This window comes from Mycteria americana, chromosome 4 (assembly GCF_035582795.1).
Source record: "Mycteria americana isolate JAX WOST 10 ecotype Jacksonville Zoo and Gardens chromosome 4, USCA_MyAme_1.0, whole genome shotgun sequence".
NCBI classification, from domain to species: Eukaryota; Metazoa; Chordata; class Aves; order Ciconiiformes; family Ciconiidae; genus Mycteria; species Mycteria americana.
This window is the reverse complement of record NC_134368.1, coordinates 8,655,622-8,679,238: the sequence shown is the minus strand read 5'-3', so window position 1 is coordinate 8,679,238 and position 23,617 is coordinate 8,655,622. Positions and strand designations below refer to the sequence as shown.

The following is a 23,617-nucleotide window of genomic DNA, read 5'->3' as shown; positions in this document are numbered from 1 at the left end:
AACATTAAAATTAGCTGGAGTTTATCATATTGCATATTGGCATTGGCTGGGACCAAAACACTGATGAGTTAGGTGCAAGTAGGGCAAAGCAGGAATGATATGACTTAGCTCAAAGCAAGCACCACATTTGTATGAAATTAGAAATAACTGGAACTAATGATAAAACTTCAGGTGAGTAACTTTGGGGGTGGTGGTAGTATTAGACTGGCCTTTCCACATACTTGCACTACCTTTTCCTTTATTCTTGTTTTTAAACAACTAAGTCTCTCACCCATTCTATTCAAGAGAAGTTACGTGGTTTGCCCTGCAGAAGAGTTTCTACATGTAAAACTTGGGAATGCGCTAGACTGCTTTCAGTCTGTGCTTATGTTATGATACTTTATATGTCTTCTATGGCTCTGTGCTCCTCTGATGAAAAAGCAACTTTGCCACAAATACAAGCCTCCTGCTGGTTTCAATTTCTGGAGTACCTAGTACAGTTTTAGAGGCAGTAAGACTTGCAACTTCCTTAACACAAAACTTACCAGAAATGTTAAGTGACAACAGTGTTATCACCAGAATGTATCAGCAAAGCTTCAAGTCTGGCCATAAAACTTGTCACCTTTCTCTAGGTTTAAATATTCTTACAAACAGAACCTGCTGTGAGTTCCTCTCTCCCTTGTCCATGTGTAAGCTCCAGTAGCTCTGCTACCTTCATCATACTTTGTGGTGCTGGCAAGATCACTGCTTATCAGAATTATCAATACATTTTATAGTCCCAGTATGAAAATTCCACTCATTTCAGCAGAACTGGTTTCCTGCATTATCCTGGAACATTATTCCAACACTGTAAATCAGGACCACTAACTTAAAAGCATAAATTGCTTCATGTCCTGATATTACAAGTATTGCCAGAAGGACTGTCTTGTGATTGAAGTCAGGCAGTGATTAGGTCTGACTAGTTCTGTTACTGATTCACACCACCTTGGGCAGTGTTACTTTCTTCCCAAAGTAGTCCCCACTGAACTAGTTCAAGAGAGATGAAAAAGGATATTGAGTTGGTTTCTTCATTTGAGGCCAGGGGAAGGGAGAGGGGGTAACATAACATAGCTCGTTATTCTCACATACGTGACAATATAGAACTCCAAATTATCCATTCAATACAAAAAGTGAACCTGGCCTAAAACATAACTTGTAGAACAAAAAGTTTAATGAAGATAGTAAAACAGAAGAGAATTCAGTCAAAATGGAAATATTAAGCTTTAGATGGGTGTTCCATTAACCTTTTCGTATTTTTTGTGATTAAAACTGCAGTGAGTTCCTATGAGAAGCTAGCTGTACCTCTTCAGAATTAGTTAAGGGTAAATATATTCTTTGGATTGTATGCCACCAGAAAATACAATTGTTTTATAAAACAGATAAATTTTCTAAACCTTGATTTTGAAGAGTAAGAAGATGCAGAGTTTCAGCAACATTACGTTTTTAAAAAGGTGCATCTGTGGCATGACACCTTGCCTTTAGAAAGAAAAAAATTCAACCCCAGCTTAAAACCGAAGACTGATCACAACACTAGCAAAACCCTTTACAGCAATAGGGCTTCTGGGTGTTGCAATAGTAGTCACATGTTTCTAATGATGCATAATACCATCTTGTTAAGAAAATTGTTTGGTAAGCATCCTAATTTCATACCTCACAGCATCCAGTCTCTTGTTCTGTCGAATGAGTTCAATGAACTCCTGAATCCTTAGGCTGAACTCCAGACAGCTCTGAGATTAAAGACAAAACAGGGTCTTAGATGGTGCAAAAACTGCACTGCACAGTATGTTAAGTACTACATGTGCACAACAAAAAAGAGTTAATAACATGCAACCTTGTTTGCTTGCTTTTAGGCATTCATGCAAAAAAAATGTTGAGATGCTGACTTTACAGACAAGACATCAGCACAGAATTCCCTAAAAGCAAACAAAACCATCCTCCTCTTGCCTCCTTCAAAACTTCAGTATTTAGCAGGGATGAACTTTTTCCTAATGACTGAAAGCATTGTTACCTGAGATGCAAGTGAGAGTAACAGGTGGTTTCTTTCTACTTTCTTACAATTTGAAGTAGTAGATTCAAAAGAAGTTTGGGGCTATGTAATAATTTAGACAAGAGAGGTCTGCCCAGAAGACTGCAAAGAAGAAACAAGTTTTTGAACACTATTTTGAAAGTCCCCAATATTACACAAAAAACAGCACAGAGTTTAAGTTGCTGCAATCCCCTCCCTCCCTTTCTTCAAACTTCTATCCCACTCTTCTTGTCAAACATCTAAAAGCCATGCTGGAAACAAGTCTCAAACAAGAAAACCAAGTGGCATTTACCTGTTTTTGGAAAAAGGTAAAATTTGAAGCCTAATGAAGTTGACAGTGTCCCTTTAAATCAAATTCCATCACCAGTTCACAAAATCTATAAAAAAACTTTGAATATGTGGAATTAAAAAGAAAAATATTCTCCCCCCATAAAAGAACAAGTCACTATGCTTCTTTATAGGGACACAGTCAACTGTTTTATTACCTTAAGAAAACAACAAAAACCCAAAGTCCTTTGAATCTTGGAGAACTGTATTCCTTGAGTTACCCTGCTCCATTTGGCAAATATTTTTTTTTCTTCCCCCATGCTTCTAATGAATAGTTGCCTTTTGTTTATTGTCCATCAGCACAGTAATATCAAAATTCCTCAGTGACTTCAGTAGGAATTTCAGCAACTCCAAATTTGTATCACTTAACTGCCTGGGGTGACTACTGCACACATTGTAACAATTGCTTATGTTCAAATGGCTTACATTTCAAATCTTAAAATAAAAATGATGCATTCTGTCATATATTAAATACACTCGTTTAAGGAACAGAAAGTGAATTATTTTCCAACTATGCATTTTTCTGTACTCAAGCCCATGTTCAGCAAAGAATAAAATTTCTTCTCTACTTTATTTGAAATTTTCAAACAGGACTATTTTAAAATACAGTGTTATTCAAATCTACACAAACCCCTCATTTAGAGTTTTAGCCAAGTTCGTTTCTACTAAAAAATTGATAAAGCTTTTTAATTTTTAATGATAATAAATCCTAGGGCTCAGTATTTTGTTAAAGTGTTTCAACAGCAAAAACCCCACATCCCAAAACAACCTTCAAAGTTTGTGTTTTGTTTTTATGAATCTTCAAGTAAGCTGCAAGCCAAAGGCTGTATGGGTTCTGCAGACAAGTATAACCAGAAGAAAAGACTCCTAGACAATCAGATGATGCATACATTTCAACTTTGTATACCTTCAAACAATTTCACAGCAGCTATTCACAAGAGTTTAGATAGCTCACATCTGTAAAGACTATAGGACTGCACGCTTTCCCAGGCCAACATACAGTTTAATTTTTAGATTAGGCTTGCATTAAGGTGGTGGCTGGGATTTTAGAACTTCAACATTGATTAGTAGCTAAGCAACCAGAAACAGAAGAAATGTTTATTTGTGTTTCAAAAAGAAGCATAGTGATTTCTCTTCTGCCAACTCTGATCTCTCACAGCCTTAGCTTTGGTTTAAAAAAAAAAAAAAAAAAAAAAAAGAGTAGGGCTTGCAGAAATAGATTTTGTTGTTGTTGTTGTTTTCCAAAAAGAGGGATGGGGAAGATTTTTCCTTTTGTATTGTTTGTTGAAGATTAGTGATGAAAAAGCAAGATGTTCAGATTTTATTTCTTATATTACTTAACATATTAAGATTACACAAGGGGGATTTTTTAGCAGTATAATTATGCAATAGTGTTTACATACCAATTCTGGTTTTCCTTTAATGGTTTCCATAACAAGATCATCATTTTCTTTAGAGTAATCACTGGCCGATTTACTTTTGCGTCCCATCTTCGGTTCATTCTCATTTTGGCGCCCCTGAGTGACAGAGAACGTCACTCTTTGCTTATCATTAAGTGCACTCAAACATTTTTGGTTAAAGAAAGCGCTTAGTTTAAAAAATAAGACACAAACATCTTTGAGGGAGGCAGGGATTTTGGTTAATATCAGTTAAAAACAGATTTCTGCAAGCCCTATAAAAGATTACAGCATGTTTTGAAATGCAGAATTTAAGAGACAAGGAAATTTAAACCAACTGCATAGGAGCAAGTATACAGCATGTTCAGGTCATGGTATTCAGTAGCTAGAAAAAGACCTACTGTGTTTATTATTGATTAGACTCTGCTTTTATTTTTTAAAAACAAAAGCAAAACAAAAAACACGAACAAAAACCAAACCCAAAACATTTCAACAGTAGTTTCTCACAGAAAGTTAGTTCTTTACTCAAGTTTTATTTTCTTATATACAACACTTAAAAAATACTAAGACAAAAGTCTATATGAAATTTCTCTCGGTGTTAAGCCTGAGGACAGAGGTTTACCAGTCTCACTCGTAAGGTACCTTCACATATAAACTGAGTTATATTCCCAGCAGGATGCAAAGAATTATAAATGTAAGTTCACATGCATCAAGACACTACATACTTCTGTATTTAGATGTTTGTAAATCACACTAAAAGCAACTGAATATTATTATTATTTGAGCATAATTTGTTGAGACAACACTTGCATCCATAAGATGACCTATGACTCAGTTTTCAGGTCTGGCATTTGCGTGAGCTAGTTTAGCTCCAACTACCTACACCTTCTTAAAAGAAGAGTTTTGCACTTACTGTCTTAACTTTTTTTTTTTTTTACAAGGCCTCATTCAAGACCTATAATTGACCACATTGACCATTGGCAAAAAAAGCAAACCGACCACATCAAATATCCAAGTAGTTTAGAAAACATTCAGAAAACAATTTAAGCAAAACATGAACACGCTACATTTTCATACCTTCATTTTTCTGAGCCTGGATTTGTTATCATGACACCAAGCCAAACAAGTCATAGTCTCTTGCCTTTCCAATGACTCTTCCACTTCTTTAGCAGTCAAAAACATCTCAATATTTACCAAGTCCTTAAAAAACAAACAGGAAAGCAGGTCTTGTGAAATTGTACTGATACTTTACACAGCAATCCACTCTTCAACAGAACTGGAATACAGATATACAAAAGACTTTGTTCTAGAGACCTCTGTTTTTTAGGATAGTACTTTACCAAAAGACATTACAATATATTTTAAAGACTGCATTTTCATGCACTGAGATGTTCTGATAGTGAGACAGTGTCAATATTTTTCTGAGACTACTTACACAACAGAACTGGAAAAAAAGAAAAAGAGTAAAGATTAAGCCTAGGAGCTTTGCACAGAAAGCGACCAGATCCCATGATCACTTCAGTGCAGTTCACACTTACAGGCGTGAACTTGTGTACTTGGTTTCCTCAAAGCTTGGCCTACTATGTCAATTAGACCATGACAATGTCATAACATTTGCTAAAGTGAGCAAGAACTACAAAAAAGAGGGGAATCTAAATCTACTTTACCTAGCCATCTATAACCATTGAGTTTTAAACAAAGTCCTACAAATGGTCTGAGGTCTCCAATACATTTTCTCTCACTTGCTTCATGTTGTAAGCTCCAGGCCTTCAATTGCTTACAATAGTTCTGTCTACAACATCCAACACTGAGGTGATAAAACAAAGTTACTATATTAAAAAAACAGTTAGGCAATGGGTGGGCCACGAGATTCCTCAAGTGCTTATCACAAGCAGATGTTTTTGAAGAGAAAGCAGCAATCTAGTGTCAAATTTGCCTGGAGCAAACCTGTAATATGCCTATGCTACTTTTTAATTCCCAGCAGCTTTACACATTCATACCAATCAATGCAAACACAACTGAATACAATTTAAGATCCAGTAGGGTATCAAAGAATTTTTTTTCCATATATTTCTGCTGGGGGAAAAAAAAAAAGGACTTAAGTAGATGTTCCCAGATGATATGAACAGGATCCATTCTGAACTGGCACTACCAGAAGTTATTTCAGAGCTGCATAAATATGTTATGCTGTGACAGTCCCTACTTTGCTGAAGATACACTGAGAAACCATAATTCAATAGACAAACAGAAATCCAGTACTAAATTGATTAATATGCACTCTAATTTTGAACAACTTCATTTTTATATAGGCTTCACAGCAAAATGCTGAAAATTATACAACTGAAATGCTGAATATGACAAATATTACAGCAGCTCTAGTGAACAAAACCACTCTCAGAAATAGATGGCATTTTCAGCTGTTAGAACAGCTGAATATACTTAGTCTTAGAATCTATACCTCCCTGAGACAAAGATAAAAAATAGAAGTAGCATCAGGCATATCACATTCACATCTTGCATTTCATTAGGCAATTTTTCCTTATAAATACAAAAAGTCTAATACTATTGGAAAAATGGACCAGGTCACGCTAGGTTTGTCAGAATGGTTATTTACAAAAATGTGAACAAGCCCCGTGTATTTCTAAATTGCAGCACAAGTTGCAACTTTTCTCTACAGCTTTCTGTCTATCAAGGGCAGTTGACATGCACCTACATTTTATAGATTGTATGACCACAGTAACAAAACCATTATACCATCAAAACAATAAAGGGCCTTACACAGCTCTAGAGTTATCAAAACCAGGTAAGTCGGACTGAGGTCAGAACTAAAGCAGCTGCAAGTTTATAGAACAAAATTAAGATCAGACTTTCAATGACTCCTCCCATCCCCTTAAGGATAACAAAAAAATATTATTTTTTTATCAATGTGTTGGCAAATGGACTGAAAGAATGCCAACTTACTCCACAAAAAGTGCTTTTCTATTTTGGAAATTTTCCTACAAGAACAGGGGAGTAATCTCTTTGGTAGTCTGAAGTTTTTCTGATGATATACTCAAGTGGAAAAAAAAAGTGCATTATTCCCCTGTGCGTGACAAGGTGACCACATAAAAGCCTCTTGCCCATGTAACTCATCTGTATAAGTAATTTGACATATAATGCAGACATATTCATTATCTTGCTTGCATATTTTTCCACACAGCTGCTGAATGGAAAGACAATTCAATTTCACTTAAAAATAATAACATCTCCATACATGTCCTCAAGCTTACTCGAGCTATGCATCCTCTTAACGAACAGCATTTACTTTTCCACCAAATTAAGACAAAAACATTTCCCTCTACATTAAAAAGGACTGGATATGCTAGGCAGACAACAAATCACTGGTTTAATCTAATTTGCTAGCTTTTTATAGAGTAAGCTTCATCACAAAACAAATCTTTATTTTTTAAAGAAGCATAAGGGCAGCATTTGCTTTATTTCAATAAGCTGGTGAGGGAATACCAACTATATGCATTTATTCATCAGGTATTAGTATAGCAATGCTCAACTGTGAGCAAAAAGATTGTAGTTGCTGCTGAGGCAGACAAAACTCTCTTAAATAAAGAGAGAATTCCTACATTCCTTTTGCAAATTTAAAATAAAAAGGTTCTATTTGGTACAGAAATGCTAATTAGATTTGCAGTTGCCAAAAGAAGTCAAAGCTTGGCAGCTGTCTCTATTAAATACACAGTATGTATCCAGAAAACAGAGGAGAACATTTTTAATTAAAAGAATTCCTTTCAGAACTAACAATCACATTTAAATTGCACCAATAAATAGGATTTTCTTCTCTGCTGACTAGATAGAAAGTTAGAGAACAATATAAAAAAAAGCATTAAGAAATCCATTTGTATGGAAAGAAATAGCTTTTGCATTTAATAAAAAATAGAAGTCTTAATCATGCAGATTGATAGAAGAAAAATACTAAGATACATTTAGGCAATAAGCCTTTAAAAAACCCACACACGCTCATGTCACCCAAATTTTTTTAATCTGATGATGCTTTCCTATCTTCCTTTTTTGGTGGTGCCTACTTTTGATGCTTCTCCATGGTGTATTTCATTAGCCAGGACTAAGGAAATACAAGAATGGAATATCAGAGAATTATTTGGCTTCACCAAAACCAGCACAGCTCTTCTACACAGGCCAGTACTGGAGTACTGCTTGTCTGCCACATCTTGTATGGATGGGAACCAGTTAACAGCAGTTACAAGAAGTATCTCATGTTCCAGTCAGAAAAATCCCCATTAAGACCCCAATCCTGAATAGTTTTCTGAAGGTATTCTGCAACTCAGAGTTACATAGGCTGTAGACTGTACAGAAACATTGTCTCAGTTCCCAAAACAGCATTACGATGTAATATGCTGTTACAAAGAGCCTCTCTCATAATTTGTTCACACATAAAATTGAGTGAATGTAAATAAGCAATTTTAGAGAAATATTGCCACCGGTTTTGCAGGTGGAGAAAAAGCTGAAGCAAGAAATCTTTTGCCGCACACTCCCCCTCCAACTGACACAGCATTCAGCATCATGGCAAACGTTTTCTGACTTGTATATAAATTAAAAAGCAATTCTAAAGTCTTTAATTACCATCTTTTGCAACACTGTAAAGTCTTCCTGCATTTCACAATTTCAGTTTTCACATTGTAAAAATGATTGCAATACTTTACCTTCCAGTACTGCAGAAGTATATGAGAACCCTGTACTGCACACAGATTATTTCAGTACTGTTATCAAACCATAACTCAGCCCAGACTTTCCAGCCTCCTGTGCATCACCATGATAATTCTGCCTAAATTACCTTGCCTTAACTTGCTTACAAATGCAGAATACCTGATGTTGGGTAGGAAGACTGATTAACATCAAACTTTCATTTAGTTAGGCTTCTACAATTGTACTGAAAAATAGTTTCACATGGTTCAAGGAGAAGAGCTCTGTCTGTAAGTATTACTGACAACTATCCAAACACTAGAGAGGGGGAACAGAACATGAGCATTCTTCTTTCTAGTACAAGCAAGGAAGTACCACCTAGATTTTATCATTTCTGCTTAAAAAACTATTGGACTAGAGTGAACTAACCTTCCCTTCTACTCAACAGTCACTAAACAGGTATCCAAAGGGTAACTATTTAAGCACTGGATGAACTTTATCATAAAAGGACTATTAAATTCCATTGCAACAGTTCAAACTCTAGAAAAAACCATTTATTATTAAAGAAAACTGCACATGAAGGCTGAAGGCACTTAAGTGAAATCAGAGAGACCTATTTAAACAAAAGAATACATCTATACATCACCCTGTGCTCTGCCTGATTTACATACATACAGCTTTTAAAATATCACTGCTTCTTTTTAAGCTCCAAGTGCCTCCAGGGAGGGAGGTTACCAACCCTATGATTCTGCACAGAACTCCAATTATTAAGGTACAAAATACTCTGAAGAATGAGGATTTCTTTATGATGATTATTACTTCATATATACTCCTGGCCAACATAAGTTATATCCCTGTATGGCATTGCCATTTTCTGAGATGGGTTCTTAGTAAGAACATCCCAAGCATGTATATGCACATCCCCTCCTTTGAACAGCTTTTGGACTCTCTGGTCAGTGTGAGTAGGAGTTGACAGGGGCAGAATTCTCAGGGGATCTCACTCTTTGCCAGGTTTCTCTCCTTGCCAGTGTCCTGTTTTCAGGAGACTCCAGCACCTGCCCTTACTGGAGGGAAAGGTTGCAGCAAACACTTACTAGTTATTTAGATACCAGAGAGTCAACGCTGGAAAGATCTGCTGCAGGTTTTCTCCACAGAGGGGGCAATTCAGAATAAAGCTTGCATCAGCTATAGGACAAACCTGCAGCAAGCCAGGGTCCAAAAGTTCTAGAAGTCATGGAATAACTGCTTTGTAATGGAAAATAGTCACTACTTTAAACACTAGTTTCAGACATCAAAACTAAGACAAAAATGAAAATGGGCCCAGAATTTCATGAATCCACATGGTTGTGCTACAGAAAGGACAAAAAAGTTATTCCCAAAAATACAGTGAAGGTTATTTGAAGAATAATACCTGTGAAATAATGAGAAGGTGGACAACAAAGGTAGTAGGGTAATTTGTTTCTAACTGGTAGATATTTTAGCTTCACATGAATTTGAAATTAAACACATCTATGTCTATTACAAAGTTGTGAACCAAGTGAGAATCTGGCAGCCATATATTGAAGTGTGGACTACCTTTAATTTAAGCCTAAAGTTTGTACCTTTAAGGTCCTGTGCAGTTAAGAGAATTCAGTAGTGAATTGGAAAAAAGCAGTAGTAGTTTCACGTATTTATAGAAACTAAGTAAATCCAAAAAAAAAAAAAAAACGAATGCCTACCTTCCTAAAAATAATGAATGCCTACCAAACTTGTTTGCCTTTCTTCTTTGGTAGAAGTTGTGCAACTACTGATAATATGCTCAAGTATTTGCACAGGATTCTTTTATTCCAAAAGACCTCAAGCAAACTATTCACTTCAGTACAAACTAAGTGCATCTCAGTAGTCGAAGTAAGATATCAACGTTCAACAATAGTAACTCCACCCAAGGGTTTTGTTTCAGTCCCATTCTAGAAGTGACCTCTTCAAACATGGCAATTTAAGAGTGCCCCTGGGATGCCTTTAGAAAGCTCTGACATCAGCACATATGCAGAAGCCTTAATCAAATTTTTTTAAGTGAAACATCTTTACATTGTAACTACACCTCAAACTAAAATTTTTTCACTTAAATTACAATCATTCATTAGTTTCACAGTCATAACAAAGGCAGCAATATGTAGGATTAGTATGAGAGGTAGAGTTTCTGTTTCACAGCAGGTAAAAATTTGAACTTCACTACAAATTGTTTTTAAAGAGTCAGTAATGATTTTCGTCTCTGATAAGACAGTGTTTTGATTAGTCCATTCCCAAATATAAAAACCAAACTCTTCAATATGCAGTTTCAGATCTAGATGTGTGGCTCTAAATTCACCAAGAAAACTGCTCCTACATTTCAGCACCAGATACAACAAGATCAAAAGCAAAGTTGCTATTTTATGTCAAAAATGGCTTTAAAAGACCAAAGCATCATTTTTCTAGTATCAATACAGCTTTTGCTCAAGATTTCTGTAGTGTTCATGGGAGGGTTTTAATTTATATAACATATTTTAAGATTTGGAGCAGTCAGGTCAATAGTCATTCTTCTCCATCGGTCTCTACTCTGCACATGAGTTGAAGTGCTTTTATTTTATGACATCTCCAGCCACAAGTCTCAAAAGCCGTCAGAAGGAATGCATGATAAAATCCCTTGTAAGTCACATGAACGTTTATGTAGTAAAGTAAAATCCAGAATATTTCACACCTGAAATGTAAATCTTTAACAAGGATCAAAAACAGAAACAAGTACTAAAACAAGCAATACTTGATGTTTTTAAATTCCCCATCAGCTATCCTCAGACCAAGATGATTTATCCAAGAAAAGTTAGGCTTACAAGAAGATTAAAAAAAAAAAGATTTGATTCAGGTGATAAAAGGTAGCATTTTGTAGAAGAGAAAGCTTCCTTGGTGGAAAAAAACAGTCATAAAATAGGCTATTTCTTGTACAAAATAGGCAATTCATAATATCATAAGATGCTGTTTATGTATTTTTAAACAAGCAAATTGTTTATTTTTAATTGCTTACTACCATCAATACGAAATTGAAAATAGGCTGGTATGCCTCAAGCTATCAGTGGCTTGTTGCCAAGAGTATGTACCACTGACAGTTTTAATAAGATTGACTATCTATACATATTACATGCATAAGAGCACTACCTTCTTATTAAAAAAGGCTTTCCTGATGCACTTTAGCATTCAGTAGTACGGTAAGCATTCATTTAAGCTACTTGTATATGAAATACAATAAACACTTACTTAAACCACTCTAAAACAACAACTTGAACTACATACCCTCAACCTGCAACCTAACCTTCAATATAATTTAGGACACAGCTATAGAACTGAAACAGAAATGCAATAATGAACAGTTATGAACAAAAAGGTCAAATTAGCCTTCTATATTAATACAGTAGTTTGTTAAGGTTTCCTCTGTGATGAATACACAGCAAGTCCAGGGATCATCTAGATGCCATGACTATCATTACACAACCTGGGAAGAAGGCAGATGCAAGGAGCCACAAGGTAGACGACAGGACCATCTGGGGAAGAAGAAAGAGGTTAGCGTATTTCTGCAGTGGGGAAATGGAGAAAAACACATCAGTTGGCAGAAGCAGGAGGACTAGAAGACACCACAGTAACACTGCCTACTTGGAAACACGTCCAGAAAGAAAAAGTGAGGTGCAGGTGAAAAGTGGGACAGGACAATAGGTTCTGATGGCAGTAACATGAAGAGAGACCTTTCCCCCGCAGTCAATTCCTCTGCTCCTATACAAGGGGAGGAGTAAAAGGCTGCTGGTTACAAGAAAGATCCTTCAGAATGAATGCAGAGTATGTATAAACTGCATTGAGATCGAAGGGAAACACAAATTATTAAGAAAACAATGGCGCAGGTGGTGACAACACAGCAACATCACAGTTACTGAAGATGAGTTAAAGTGAGGCACAAACTAACATTAAGAGGCCTCCTTACTCTCTGCTCATAAAATAACATTGTCTGAAGTTCATTAAGCTACTATTAAGTGTTATAATGCTACACACGTTAACAGGATTACAGAGAAAATAAACAGAGTAATTGATGGAATGTCCTACTCAAAAGCCAGCTGCAGAGCTAGCTGTTAAAAAAAAAAAAAAGCAAAGACAGACAGCCAAACCACAGATTCATCTACAGAAGAGCCAGAAGAGTTTCTGTCTACAAAGTAAAAACAGTATCCCATGGTGTACAGTCAAGCTTTCACATGAGAGCATCTTCCATGACCCCTGTATAGCACAGACCTTTTAATTTTACCTGGTTATTTTTGAAAGACCTCAGTAACTTACATTTACTGGTTATCTGTCAGAAGATTAGGAGATGCTGGTACTTCTTTTGGTAGTTGGTTCTAGTGATTAAATCATGTTCTAACCTTGTGCCTGATTTCAAAGTTGAATTTTTCTGACTTGTGATTCCCGTGTACTGTTTACTCCCTAAGCCTTTCTGCACTAGATTATGAAGTTCCTTGGTATATGATTTTTGCTCTCATACCTAGCAAAAGCACCCACCCCCTTACATTTTCCAGTCATCTCCCTCCAATTATTCTAACAGCTTTCCTAAGGTGTGGTGACCAAAACTGCATGTATTCTAGTACCGATTGCTCCAGAGCCAAATAAAGAGAAATGTTTCATCCGCCTACTTTCTCTCATGCACATAAGCCACTTTGGTAGAGTCTCACAGTTGCAGCTAGCACTTAGGTTGGTTATTAGCAAGCTGTTTTCCCAATGCATCCTCTGCTCCTGCCTCAGCAATTTTTGTAGCTCAGCAAATGGCTGCACCTTATCCAGCAGTACATTATACCTCGCTAAGCACAGTAATAAATGACTACGCTAGAGTAATGCGACAAAGCCTCTAGAGCTTAAGACGCATCATTGGGCAGGGGGAAAAAAAAAAGCTTCTGGTCTTAGCTCTACCTTGGCCATTTTCTGTTGTAGCCTCTTCTAGTAGAGGAAAGACAACTAATTCTTTACCAGTTGAGCATGAGCCCTGAAGCTTTTGTCCAAGCAGGATCAGTCTGTATTAGCAGCTACACACGTTCACAAAAAGCAAACTCCTGTCATCTAGTATAGTAATAAGAGAAAGTGCTAATGTAAAGTAACATTTACACTTTGAAGGAATGTCTGGCAGGAAGAACGTACAATAAGAAAAATCTCAGAGGCATAACTGAAACCAAACCTCATCTATATTTAGGCAATCTACAGGTGGTAGCACCATGCTCCCCTTAAGTAAAATTTCAATTCAAGAATCTTTTTTGAATCACTAGCCTTCCAGACTAGGTATTTTGTAATAAATTAGCTCTGTTATGATACACTATAGGTAACCCATTTTGTCTAAAAGGACTGAAAAAATAGACATTCAACATCACAGCACACTTCATGTTGTTGGCTTTTGAAGTGTCAAATGATTTGTAATGAGAAAGTTTGTTATTCTGCATCGATCTTGACTATTTCACATTTACATAATTCTAATTCCCAAAGATGCTTGAGACAAACTGCAGATGTAAGGCTGTTCAGGAATTACAGCACTTTGAAATTCAGATGAACACACCCAGACATTCATTATACCTGTCTAGTGAAAGTTGCCATGCCTACACTGTGAACAGCCAAAACACATTTAAAGGAGTTTGATTTGCTCATCTATAGCCTAGTACTGTAAGGTAACTCAAAGAGCACAAGTTAACATGCTGGCACCTTTAAATAACTCATGGCAGTTTAGGAACTCCTTCACATGTAGCTTTCTCAAAGATGTCTAGTGTGGGAACAGCAAGTCACAGGAGAGGGACACAAATAGCTCCAGACAAAAGACACCTTTTGCCATCCAGCCTGCATTTAGAAACGTAGCTTGTCTATGGTTCTGCATGACAGTGAAGCAAAGAATATATGCAAGCATTATGCTGAATATTATTTACCTATTTAAAATTGAAGTGTTATGAATGTAAACTTGTTTTGATGAATTAATTTAATACATATTTGGGTGTTTGCCTACAAGCCGTTCTTGGACTACACGTCTTAACAAGGAAGGTTTCTAAGGGTACACTGGTATGACTGTTAAGAGAAGTACTTATTCAGCTTTTAACTTTAAGATCATACGGCTTCCTTCACTCAAATTTAAGTTTTTCTAAACATTGATATTAATTTCTTACTGAAGCAATCACATACTACTGACATCCATCCTGCTCAAGTATTAAGTTTACTGACCCAATGCTCTTGAACTGTATTATGTAGCTTATTTGTTAAGACTATTTTAGATTTAAGTTTAGTTTTAAGTTTCACTCCTACATTTTTTAAGTTTCCTAGATTTTTAAGTTTCACTCAAGATTTAAGGTTTCACTCCTAATTCACCTAACCATATAAGTTAAATCTGAATAGCCATTTCAGGCCTTCGGGGAGAAGGCTGGTAGAACACAGCTGTACCAAAGCACATGCTTATTTTTTCCATACGTATATACTATCAGTCTGCTATGGTGATAGTCTATTCATTCATGAAGTGAAATGCAGCTCTAGCAGTGATAAAAGACTCAATGGAGCACACATCAGTCTCCAGAAACACAGAATCGATATCCTACCTGCAGATTCCTCCTGGTGTGCAGATCTGCCTGTAGTTGTGGACATTCACTGACTACAGAATGCTTTTACCCTGCACATCCCTCAGAGCAAGAATACCAGCTACACAGGCATAAGAAACTTTCAGTCCAGTGGGACAGGCAAAGACAATCAGCTTCTTAAAATATGAAACCTTCCTTAAAATCTAGGTAGGTGTGGGTTCAATACTATCTGCTCTCCTTTCCCAACAACCAGGAGGTGAGCTTCAGTGAGACCTGAACAAACCTAAGCCTATCACATTTTGATTAGAACACTATTCTCAGAGAGAATTTTTCATTCACTTCAAGTTAAAACTTAATACTGTTCCTATTTGCAATGCTCGAATGTGCAGGTCATTTTAACCCACTCACACCCCCCCCCCTTTTTTTTTTTTAGATAATCATTGGTAGGAACAGTTGTTCTCAAAAATGGCAGCTTCGGTGAGATTTTGCCCTCTAACACACAAAGAAATCACTCAGCAGTCTTCTACTGATGTCTCAGCTGAAGGATCCATTTCACAGTGTTGAGGAACACTTTTATAAAGCAAGGAAAGAACACTTTGGGGTTGAAAAAAGGAACAATGATGTAGAAGAGCATGAAGAAGAGATCAGGTAGTTGGTTAAAAGCCACGCAGCTTGACTTGAAAAATTCAAGTTTCTCTTATTCCAGAGGACATCAAATAAGATTTCATTACTTTCCATAACAAAATTAAGGCGATGGAACACACCTGAATTTGTTGCAGGTATCTTTCCAAATAGTCAGACAGACTAATCCATTCAAAATGGTTTTCAAACTATTAAAACTGAAGCTGCATTTATGCAGTAGAAAGAGGAAGAACCAGACCAAATTGGAGGGAGGGGAAAACAGAGGATAATCAGCTTTTTCAGTGACTACTATTCCTTTCATTTATACTAATCAAAATTTATTTTTTAAAAATATATTTACTATACCAGTTTGAAAGATCATGAAATATTTTCAGAATGGCTTTGCAATATCTGCCTTTTCATATTCTCCAGGGAATAACTGTTAGCACAGATTTAGAAGTTCTGCTCGAGAAGGAAACCACTGACCAAAACTGAAGATCTGAACTCCCACTTCAAGAACACTGTTATCTTTTTAGGACTGCTATCAATTGGTTTAATACTGCTTGAAGTGTCAAGAAGCCCTCCTAATACAGGTCGATGTTTATAACAGTCATATGTCTAGAGAAAACTTTTGAAGTCAGCAGAATACTAAATTTTTTTTCTCAACAATTCTCAAAAGCAAAAAGCACACTGTGGTATTAATGCAAATTGCTAGTTAAATATCTTTGAAGGACGATGCACCTACTTAATTACTGATCTAAGAACATTAACTTGCAAAACTTTGATTGGCATCCACGAGGCAAGGTCAAGTTCACCAGTTTTAAGCTATTTAAAAGAGTTATTTCAACTCAAGCGTTCTCTTATACCTGCAACTTTACAGTGCCACTGTCCGCCCACCCTCCCTGTGGGTGTAGTTGTTCTGTCCCTCAGTGGTTTATAGATTTCTAAATAATTTGCTCCCTGCCCTAACAGACACTTGGTTTTAATTTATGCTATTCTTCACAGAAAACACACTGCCATTTGTACAACTTCTGTACAGCCTTGGCATTAAGGCAAGGACATATTCTTTCACCAAAATAAACTAAGCAAAAACAGAAAGAGACTTTACAGTATATGATAGGAGAGACTGGCAGCTTAAGAATCTCAGTTTTTTGCCTATATGATTGAAAACAATCACTACGGCTATTACATAATTAAGCAAAGTACATAAAAACACTTTACATGTTTTTTTTTTTTTCTTTCTAGCCTATTAAAAAAGGGGCTAGAAAAAGCATGAAATTTAAAAAACAACCACCCCTAAGAACAGCAAACAAAGCACTACACACCTAACCTAACTATAAAAACTTATCTACAAACAGCAACCAACTTCCTACTGGAACACCACATCTCCAAAACTAGGTTTGCCTATCAATTAATGGCACAGAAGTGAGATAGCATTTAATGTAGCAGAACATGGAATAGCAAAGTTTAAGTTAACAGACAACCCTGCCAGCTAGCTGAATATATGAATCTGCAGATGAAAATATGCATTTTTATATTGTGTTGCACTCCAAGGTCATAATAGAGTCAAAATAAGATCATTATTAAGTGTAACAAGCTGTTACTGATGAGCTTCATTTCTATGCAATAACAAAAACTTAACATCTAGTTTATATCTTCAACCCAAACTGTTTTTCGGATCATTAGGCAGCCAGAAGACATCAAGAAAAAAGTCCACAATAGAATCCCCTCCACCCCATATTTACTTTGGCATGAACGTGACATTTCTGTCCTTGACTGTCAGCTTTTATTTTAATATTACTCACATTTCGGTTTACTTTCCCAAACAGCATTACTTTTCTTTAAAGACATATTACACACATTACATGTTTGTAGTTTATTTCTTATATTGCCATATAAAATTATGCTTTATATATGCTGCATACGAGAAGTTATTCCTAACTTGAGCTAGTTCATAACCCTGATATTTAAACTTCCCTATCATTTTTCACATCCAGCATTTCTTTTCATAGCTGTTTGCTTCCTAGTTTATAACCACAGCTTTTAAGTCCTTAACTTCCATGACAAGAATTCAAGAATATCATTCCTATGAAGGTAGTTAATTTGGAAAGCAGACTAGAATTTGTCACAGCCCATCAATAACTATTAGAATTGGACACTATGGTGCATAGTCAATCTTTGAGCAAACTTCTGTGTATTATTGCCAAACATATGAATACTTCAATGGTTTGCTTTTGGTCACTGAAACAACACTTTCTAAACTGCTTCCACCCATGAAGTACCTTAGCAGCTCTGCAGGTCTCTTAGCATTCACAAGCTGTGAAAGGAACTTAAAACAAGCAGGCTGAGACATGCTCCCAAGACTGGTCTAACAGCTACTGAAAGATGCTTAATCTAGGATCCACAAGCTACAACTGAAATGGAAAGAGCCGTTTCCTTCAGCCTTTTCAAATAGCAGCAAAGGGCACTTCTAGCCATTTGGCCTGCAATCATAGAAACAGAATCATGGAATGGTTGAGACCGAGACCTCTGGAGGTTGTGTAGTCCCCTTGCTCAAAGCAGGGTCATCTACAACAGGTTACTTAGGACCTTTTCCAGTCCAATTTGGGTTTGAATATCTCCAAGTACAGGGAGACTCCACACCCCAGGGTGTCTGCTGAGGAGCCCAGAACTAGATACAGCACTCCAGATGGGTCTAATCAGCATTGAGAAGAGGGGCTGGATCACCACCCTTCCCCCTGCTGGTGATGCTCACCCCAATGCAACCCAGAGTGCTGTTGAGTCCTCTTTGCTAGATCGCTTTGCTAGATCATGCTCCACTTGTCCACTGGCCTCACCTCTGGCTGGCAGACAAGTTGAGCAAAAACCCCACCTTTTTTCACGTTCCTACTTAGGGTATAGTGCCTACCCAGTGGTAACAATATTGTCTTGATACAGAAAAAAAAAATACCAGGTAATAGACGTGACCAGATTCACTATACAGCAGTGTGCTTCTAAAGCCTGCAGTGGTGGAGACATTTACCAAAATTACAGTTGAGACTACAGTAAACAGAAAGATTACTTTGGACAAGAGAAAAATGCCATGATATTTTGTAATCTCTACAGCAAAGTTACATCCTTAAGCATTAGAGAATGTTTACATGCTCATATCCTTCAGCAAGAAAGGAATAAAAAGAAACAGAGAAGTTGTCTTACTAAACCAGCAAAACCAAATTCTTTATAATTATCAAGTCTCATTATCTTACCATTATAAAAGCTGTTTGCAGTGAGCATTACCATACAGTAGGAAAGACTGAGTATAATGTTGAGAGACTGAGGGAAGCCTATCCTCATTTAGCCCAAATGTAAACGTCAATGTTGAGTAAAATGCATGATTTTAGCAAACTAGAAGAAATACAGCCTCAGTGCATCCAACACGTGCAACCAAGTTCTGCATTATTCAAGTTAACTTTGGTGTTATGCAAATAAAAATACTTAGGCTTGAAGGCAGAAGTTAAATAAACTTATTTAAAACTTTTTTTTTTTTTAAACACAAAACCTTCTATTCAGCAAACAGAATGAAAAGCTTTAATGCTTCACAAGTGCAACGCTTCGTACCACACGGTCTTGCAGTGTATCATAATGGACTTCCACGCTCATGTCTAAACCCAAGGTGAGCATTACTCAATCAGGCATAATAAAACTTGCTATGAAAGTGAAAATATTTCCATAGTGCTTTTTCAGCAGACCTAGTAGGTACGGTAACATGATGATTCAGCATGAGATGAGCTCCTGCTCAAAACAGAGGGAAACATCTACCAGAAGTGGAAGAGCTGCTGACCATTCAGCTGCAATTATCCCAGAATAATTGTCTCGATTTTTTGATTCACACATATGTGCTACCTTTAGTGAGGCATAGCAGCCTCTTCAGTGAATTTCTTCAGGACTCGTTCCTATTAATAGTTTGTAACCCACTTCTTCCCCCTCTCCCTTCCATTCAACCTCTACTTGCCATTTCCTTTTTGGCATTTACTGAAATCACTACTGGTTGAACAGGATCAGACTGGTAAGACAGGAGAGACATGTGACAGATATGCTCGTTGTACAAGACAAAGAACAGGTACATATGCTGTAATTTGACACCAGTAACAAAAATCTCTTCCCCTCAACTAGCTCAGAGATGTGTTCAACTGTGTCACCTAAGAAAGGCAAAGTACCTAAGTCACATAATACAACTAAACTCTCAGCATCTTTATCTTTATAGGAGAAAGATTTTAACCAAAAGAGTTGCATACCTTCTGGAATCAGGAATATGAAAAGAACTTAAAATTCAAGAATCACTGAGGATCAAATAGCAAATGCTACTTAAAATTAGCAAAACATGATTTCTCTACATAAACAGCAAATTCTTAAAGAATCAGTTTTCATGTCCTTGTGGCTGTCAGAGGACCAGAGTATGGATTCATTGCTCTGCATAAAGAAGCTACACAAAGGTGCACAAACTCCAAACACTTCATAAGCAATTATGAGATAGAAGCAAAACCAACTAGATAACCACTGAAAAGGAAAGTGACAATCACAGAATCATAGATGGGGAAATCAGCAAAACAGCAAAAAGTTTCTATGGACCATGCAAGATATACTGGCTACTAAAAAATGCAAATTGTATCAAGATTTATTTTCCAAAGTATAAGCCAGCTTTCCTCTCGATGCATTAAATAGTAGGATGATACAATAAAACAGTTGTTCCTTCAATCAGCATACGGTGTTCTGCTCAGTCTGGTCACCTACACATATCATTTAAGCGTGGCTAGACAGATGGGAAGCTCCACCAACTGCTTAATCAGCAGCCTAAAGGCCTCTAACAAGAAATTCTGTACGACATTTGAGAATTACTCTAAGTTTTAATAGGGCAAGGTGTTTATCTAAAAGCATTTAGTTTGTGACTAAAAGTTATGCATTCAATTTTGACTTATTTAATACATTAAAATGCAATTTATGTCAAGTAAGGAGATCAAACTCAGGCCTAAAAAGATTAACAGATAAACATTAGTAATAAAGGCACACCAATACATAAAAATAGTTGTTCTTATTTGCCAACTTCCTCTTCACTACCGTTTTGTTAGTAAGTTAGCACACATTGCTACCAACCTCAATACCACTTTGTCTCGCTAGTTTTACAGCTGTATTGTAGTAGCCACAGCGTAAAAGATGTTCCACCATCATACGATCCATACGTTTCTTCTTCCACATGTTTGCAGCAGCTGGCTGGTCACTACTATGTTCTTTCAGATGTTCAATCCTACGTTTGCAGAGTTTTGCACTTTCATCTTCAGCCTGGATTGATTCGACTGCCTAAAAAATAAAAATTAACAGGAACAAATAAGAGCTATACATTTTCAATTTGCTTTTAAAGCAAAATACAGTAAGAATTGTTTGTAAGCATTCTTTATGTATTCCACAGTTACTCCCAATAGCATTTCTTTCATTTAGAAAGACATTTCCTATGGCAGGATCTAAGTTTCAGTGTGGCTGATCCAGTTCTGAGATATTCTTGCATATAAATAAGTTTTAAACTTATTTATTTAAACATTTAATTTAAACAAATTTAAACATTATGAGTATATGCACTTTTCTGCTTAATGTGCAGTTACTCTGAAAATGGCAGCGTATCAACTACAGCAGCAACTGCTGTAATAGTCTGCAAAGAGCTTTGTGAAGGTTTGCAGTCATCTGGTCCAAACGGTTGAACATCATGAATTTCCACCTCTAACCTATGCATGGCTTCTTCCTGAAGCAGCTGTCCTACTGAATTAGTTCTACTGAGGAGTGATGCAGAGTAAACCCACATTACTTCTAATACACTGGAGCCATTTTAATCAGTCATGCAATAATGAAAATTATATAAACATCTGGCCTCTTGGCACCTTTAATTCAAGGATCTTAGAGTAGTTTTTCAAAAATTATCAGCTTTGTTAAACTAGTATTATTTTACTTACCTCTGCTACTCTGGAAACATGGATCTACTGTTAGGAGCCTTACTTAGGAAAATAAATTTGTCCAGAGGAAGCAGAATGACTTTTTTTTTTAAACCAACATACTGGCATGCCAAGTGCAAAACACACACCCCAAAATATCTCCACAACTTTTTTTTTTTAAATTAAAAACCAAACACTCAGGTCATACTTATTTTCCTTCAACCTTAAAGTTATATGGCCAATTAGTTAAGCTGCAAATTTTACCAGGCAATTTTATTACAGACATATCGTAATTCAAAGCTAGCTGACTCAGTATACAGCACATGACAGTTGTGGGTCATGCCAGGCTACAGAACACAAGAAAGCTTGCAGTACTTTTACATGCTTGCTAAGGTAAAAGCAAACCAGAAGACGATGGAGGCTTAGCACCTTTCCCATCTGCGATGTATCACTAGTGAAGCAATTTCAGGTTGGGTTGCCTTACTTGTGATAACTTTAAACTCGCTGGCTTGTGTTAGAATAACTGCACAGCTATGGCAACAGGAAAGTCCATGCAGGTTTGCCAACCAAGCACAGACCAAATAACCTGGGTGGCTTTTGGCAGCCCACTTTGCACTCCATGCTGCCACTGCTACCTTCCCAGTACTCAATGTATTCAGGCTACAGTATCATCCTTGGATAACAGCTCCAGCCCTGGAAGCACAAGTTGGTTCTAATTGGTTTTACCATGTACGTTCATTTACAGACTGCTTTTGGAAGGATCAATATTTGAAAAGCAAAGTGAAATAAATGAAAACTTGTGCAACAAAAGCCTACCAAGAATTTGCCCTAATTAGGCCTGGCTCTGATCTAGCCCTCGATACAAAAATTCAAGTATCTAAAACCCTAGTCACTATACAAGATAGTTTTTTATAAAATTCATGTAAACATCTACAACCTGAGTTATTTTTATTACTGAAGTCTGAGTTACTTCTATTACTGAATTTAGCTTTATTTTGTAACATATGGTTTGGTGATCAGATTTTGTTTAAATTATAAACTGAGTCTTTTCCTATTCAGCAAGCAAACATTAACTCAAGCCAGAACTCCCTTGTTAGATGTCTGCAGTATTATCAGATGCGAAGGCAACCTCGAGAATTATTCTGAATACAACTAGGAGAATTTAAGGCAGCCAGGCACAAAGGTTGAGCCCCTTCTCATATCAAAGGGCTCTCCTTATATGGTTTTGTATCTGGACTTAGACAGCTCTTGCTGGTTTTTTTGATCCTTCTGGTGCATTCAGAAAGGCTACATACAGATACTTTGCAAAACCCTCTGAAGCAAGTCTACATGGACTTGCCCTGCTGGACATTAATAGACCTTAAGGGAACAAGCTATTAAGCAGGATACAAAAGGGAAAACACAAAGGCCTAGGTTTCCCCAGGATCATTCTCAGAACCCAAGAAACCTGCTGTGTTGAAAAGCTCTTTTTTAAGAGTGAGTAAGGTGTTAAACAAAGGAACCATCTAATTCTATTATGGCCATCTCAGCAGTTCATCAGATCCTTGTCTAAACACAGGAGGAAACAGAGATCCCACATGGGTCCAAAGGCCCTAAAGAAAACAATCATTTTGCTCGGGGCAGAGATTACAGAGAAGACAGCTGGAGTTGAGGGTTTGGAGCAGAAACAAGATCTTTGTATTTCAGAAGACTTTTACTGTTAAACAGATTTTTTTGCCTTTTGTTCTTTCTCAGCAGCTATAAGATTCCCCACAGTCTTTCAGGCAGTCAAAAACAAATGAGCAATTACACTAAAATGGAGCCTTGCACCCAAAACATTCAGCAATGCCTTCAGACACACCCCCGCAGTCAGCAAAGATTTAACAAGTAAATAACTTACTCCTCCACATCATTACTACACACCTACAAGCAAAATCTAACACCTCTGTCAGAAATAGCAGTAATTTCTTTCTGTAAGTAACAGAGAAACGAAGAAACCATATCCTTTAAGACCTCTAA

The 23,617-nt window shown here is 36.7% G+C and overlaps 1 protein-coding gene across 5 annotated transcripts in view; it reads right to left on the bottom strand.

The window, feature by feature from the left end:
- MAEA (macrophage erythroblast attacher, E3 ubiquitin ligase) overlaps window positions 1–23,617 on the bottom strand; it is a 51,942-nt gene that overhangs the window by 9,647 nt on the left and 18,678 nt on the right. For 4 of the 5 annotated variants that reach the window (XM_075499574.1, XM_075499578.1, XM_075499573.1 and 1 more), the window contains 4 exons: window positions 20,793–20,996; window positions 4,846–4,968; window positions 3,775–3,888; window positions 1,669–1,745 (listed from right to left, as the gene is read on the bottom strand). In XM_075499574.1, coding sequence (XP_075355689.1) covers window positions 1,669–1,745; window positions 3,775–3,888; window positions 4,846–4,968; window positions 20,793–20,996 — 518 coding nt within the window. The remainder of the gene's footprint in view (window positions 1–1,668; window positions 1,746–3,774; window positions 3,889–4,845; window positions 4,969–20,792; window positions 20,997–23,617) is intronic. The other variant, XM_075499575.1, reaches the window with a different exon arrangement.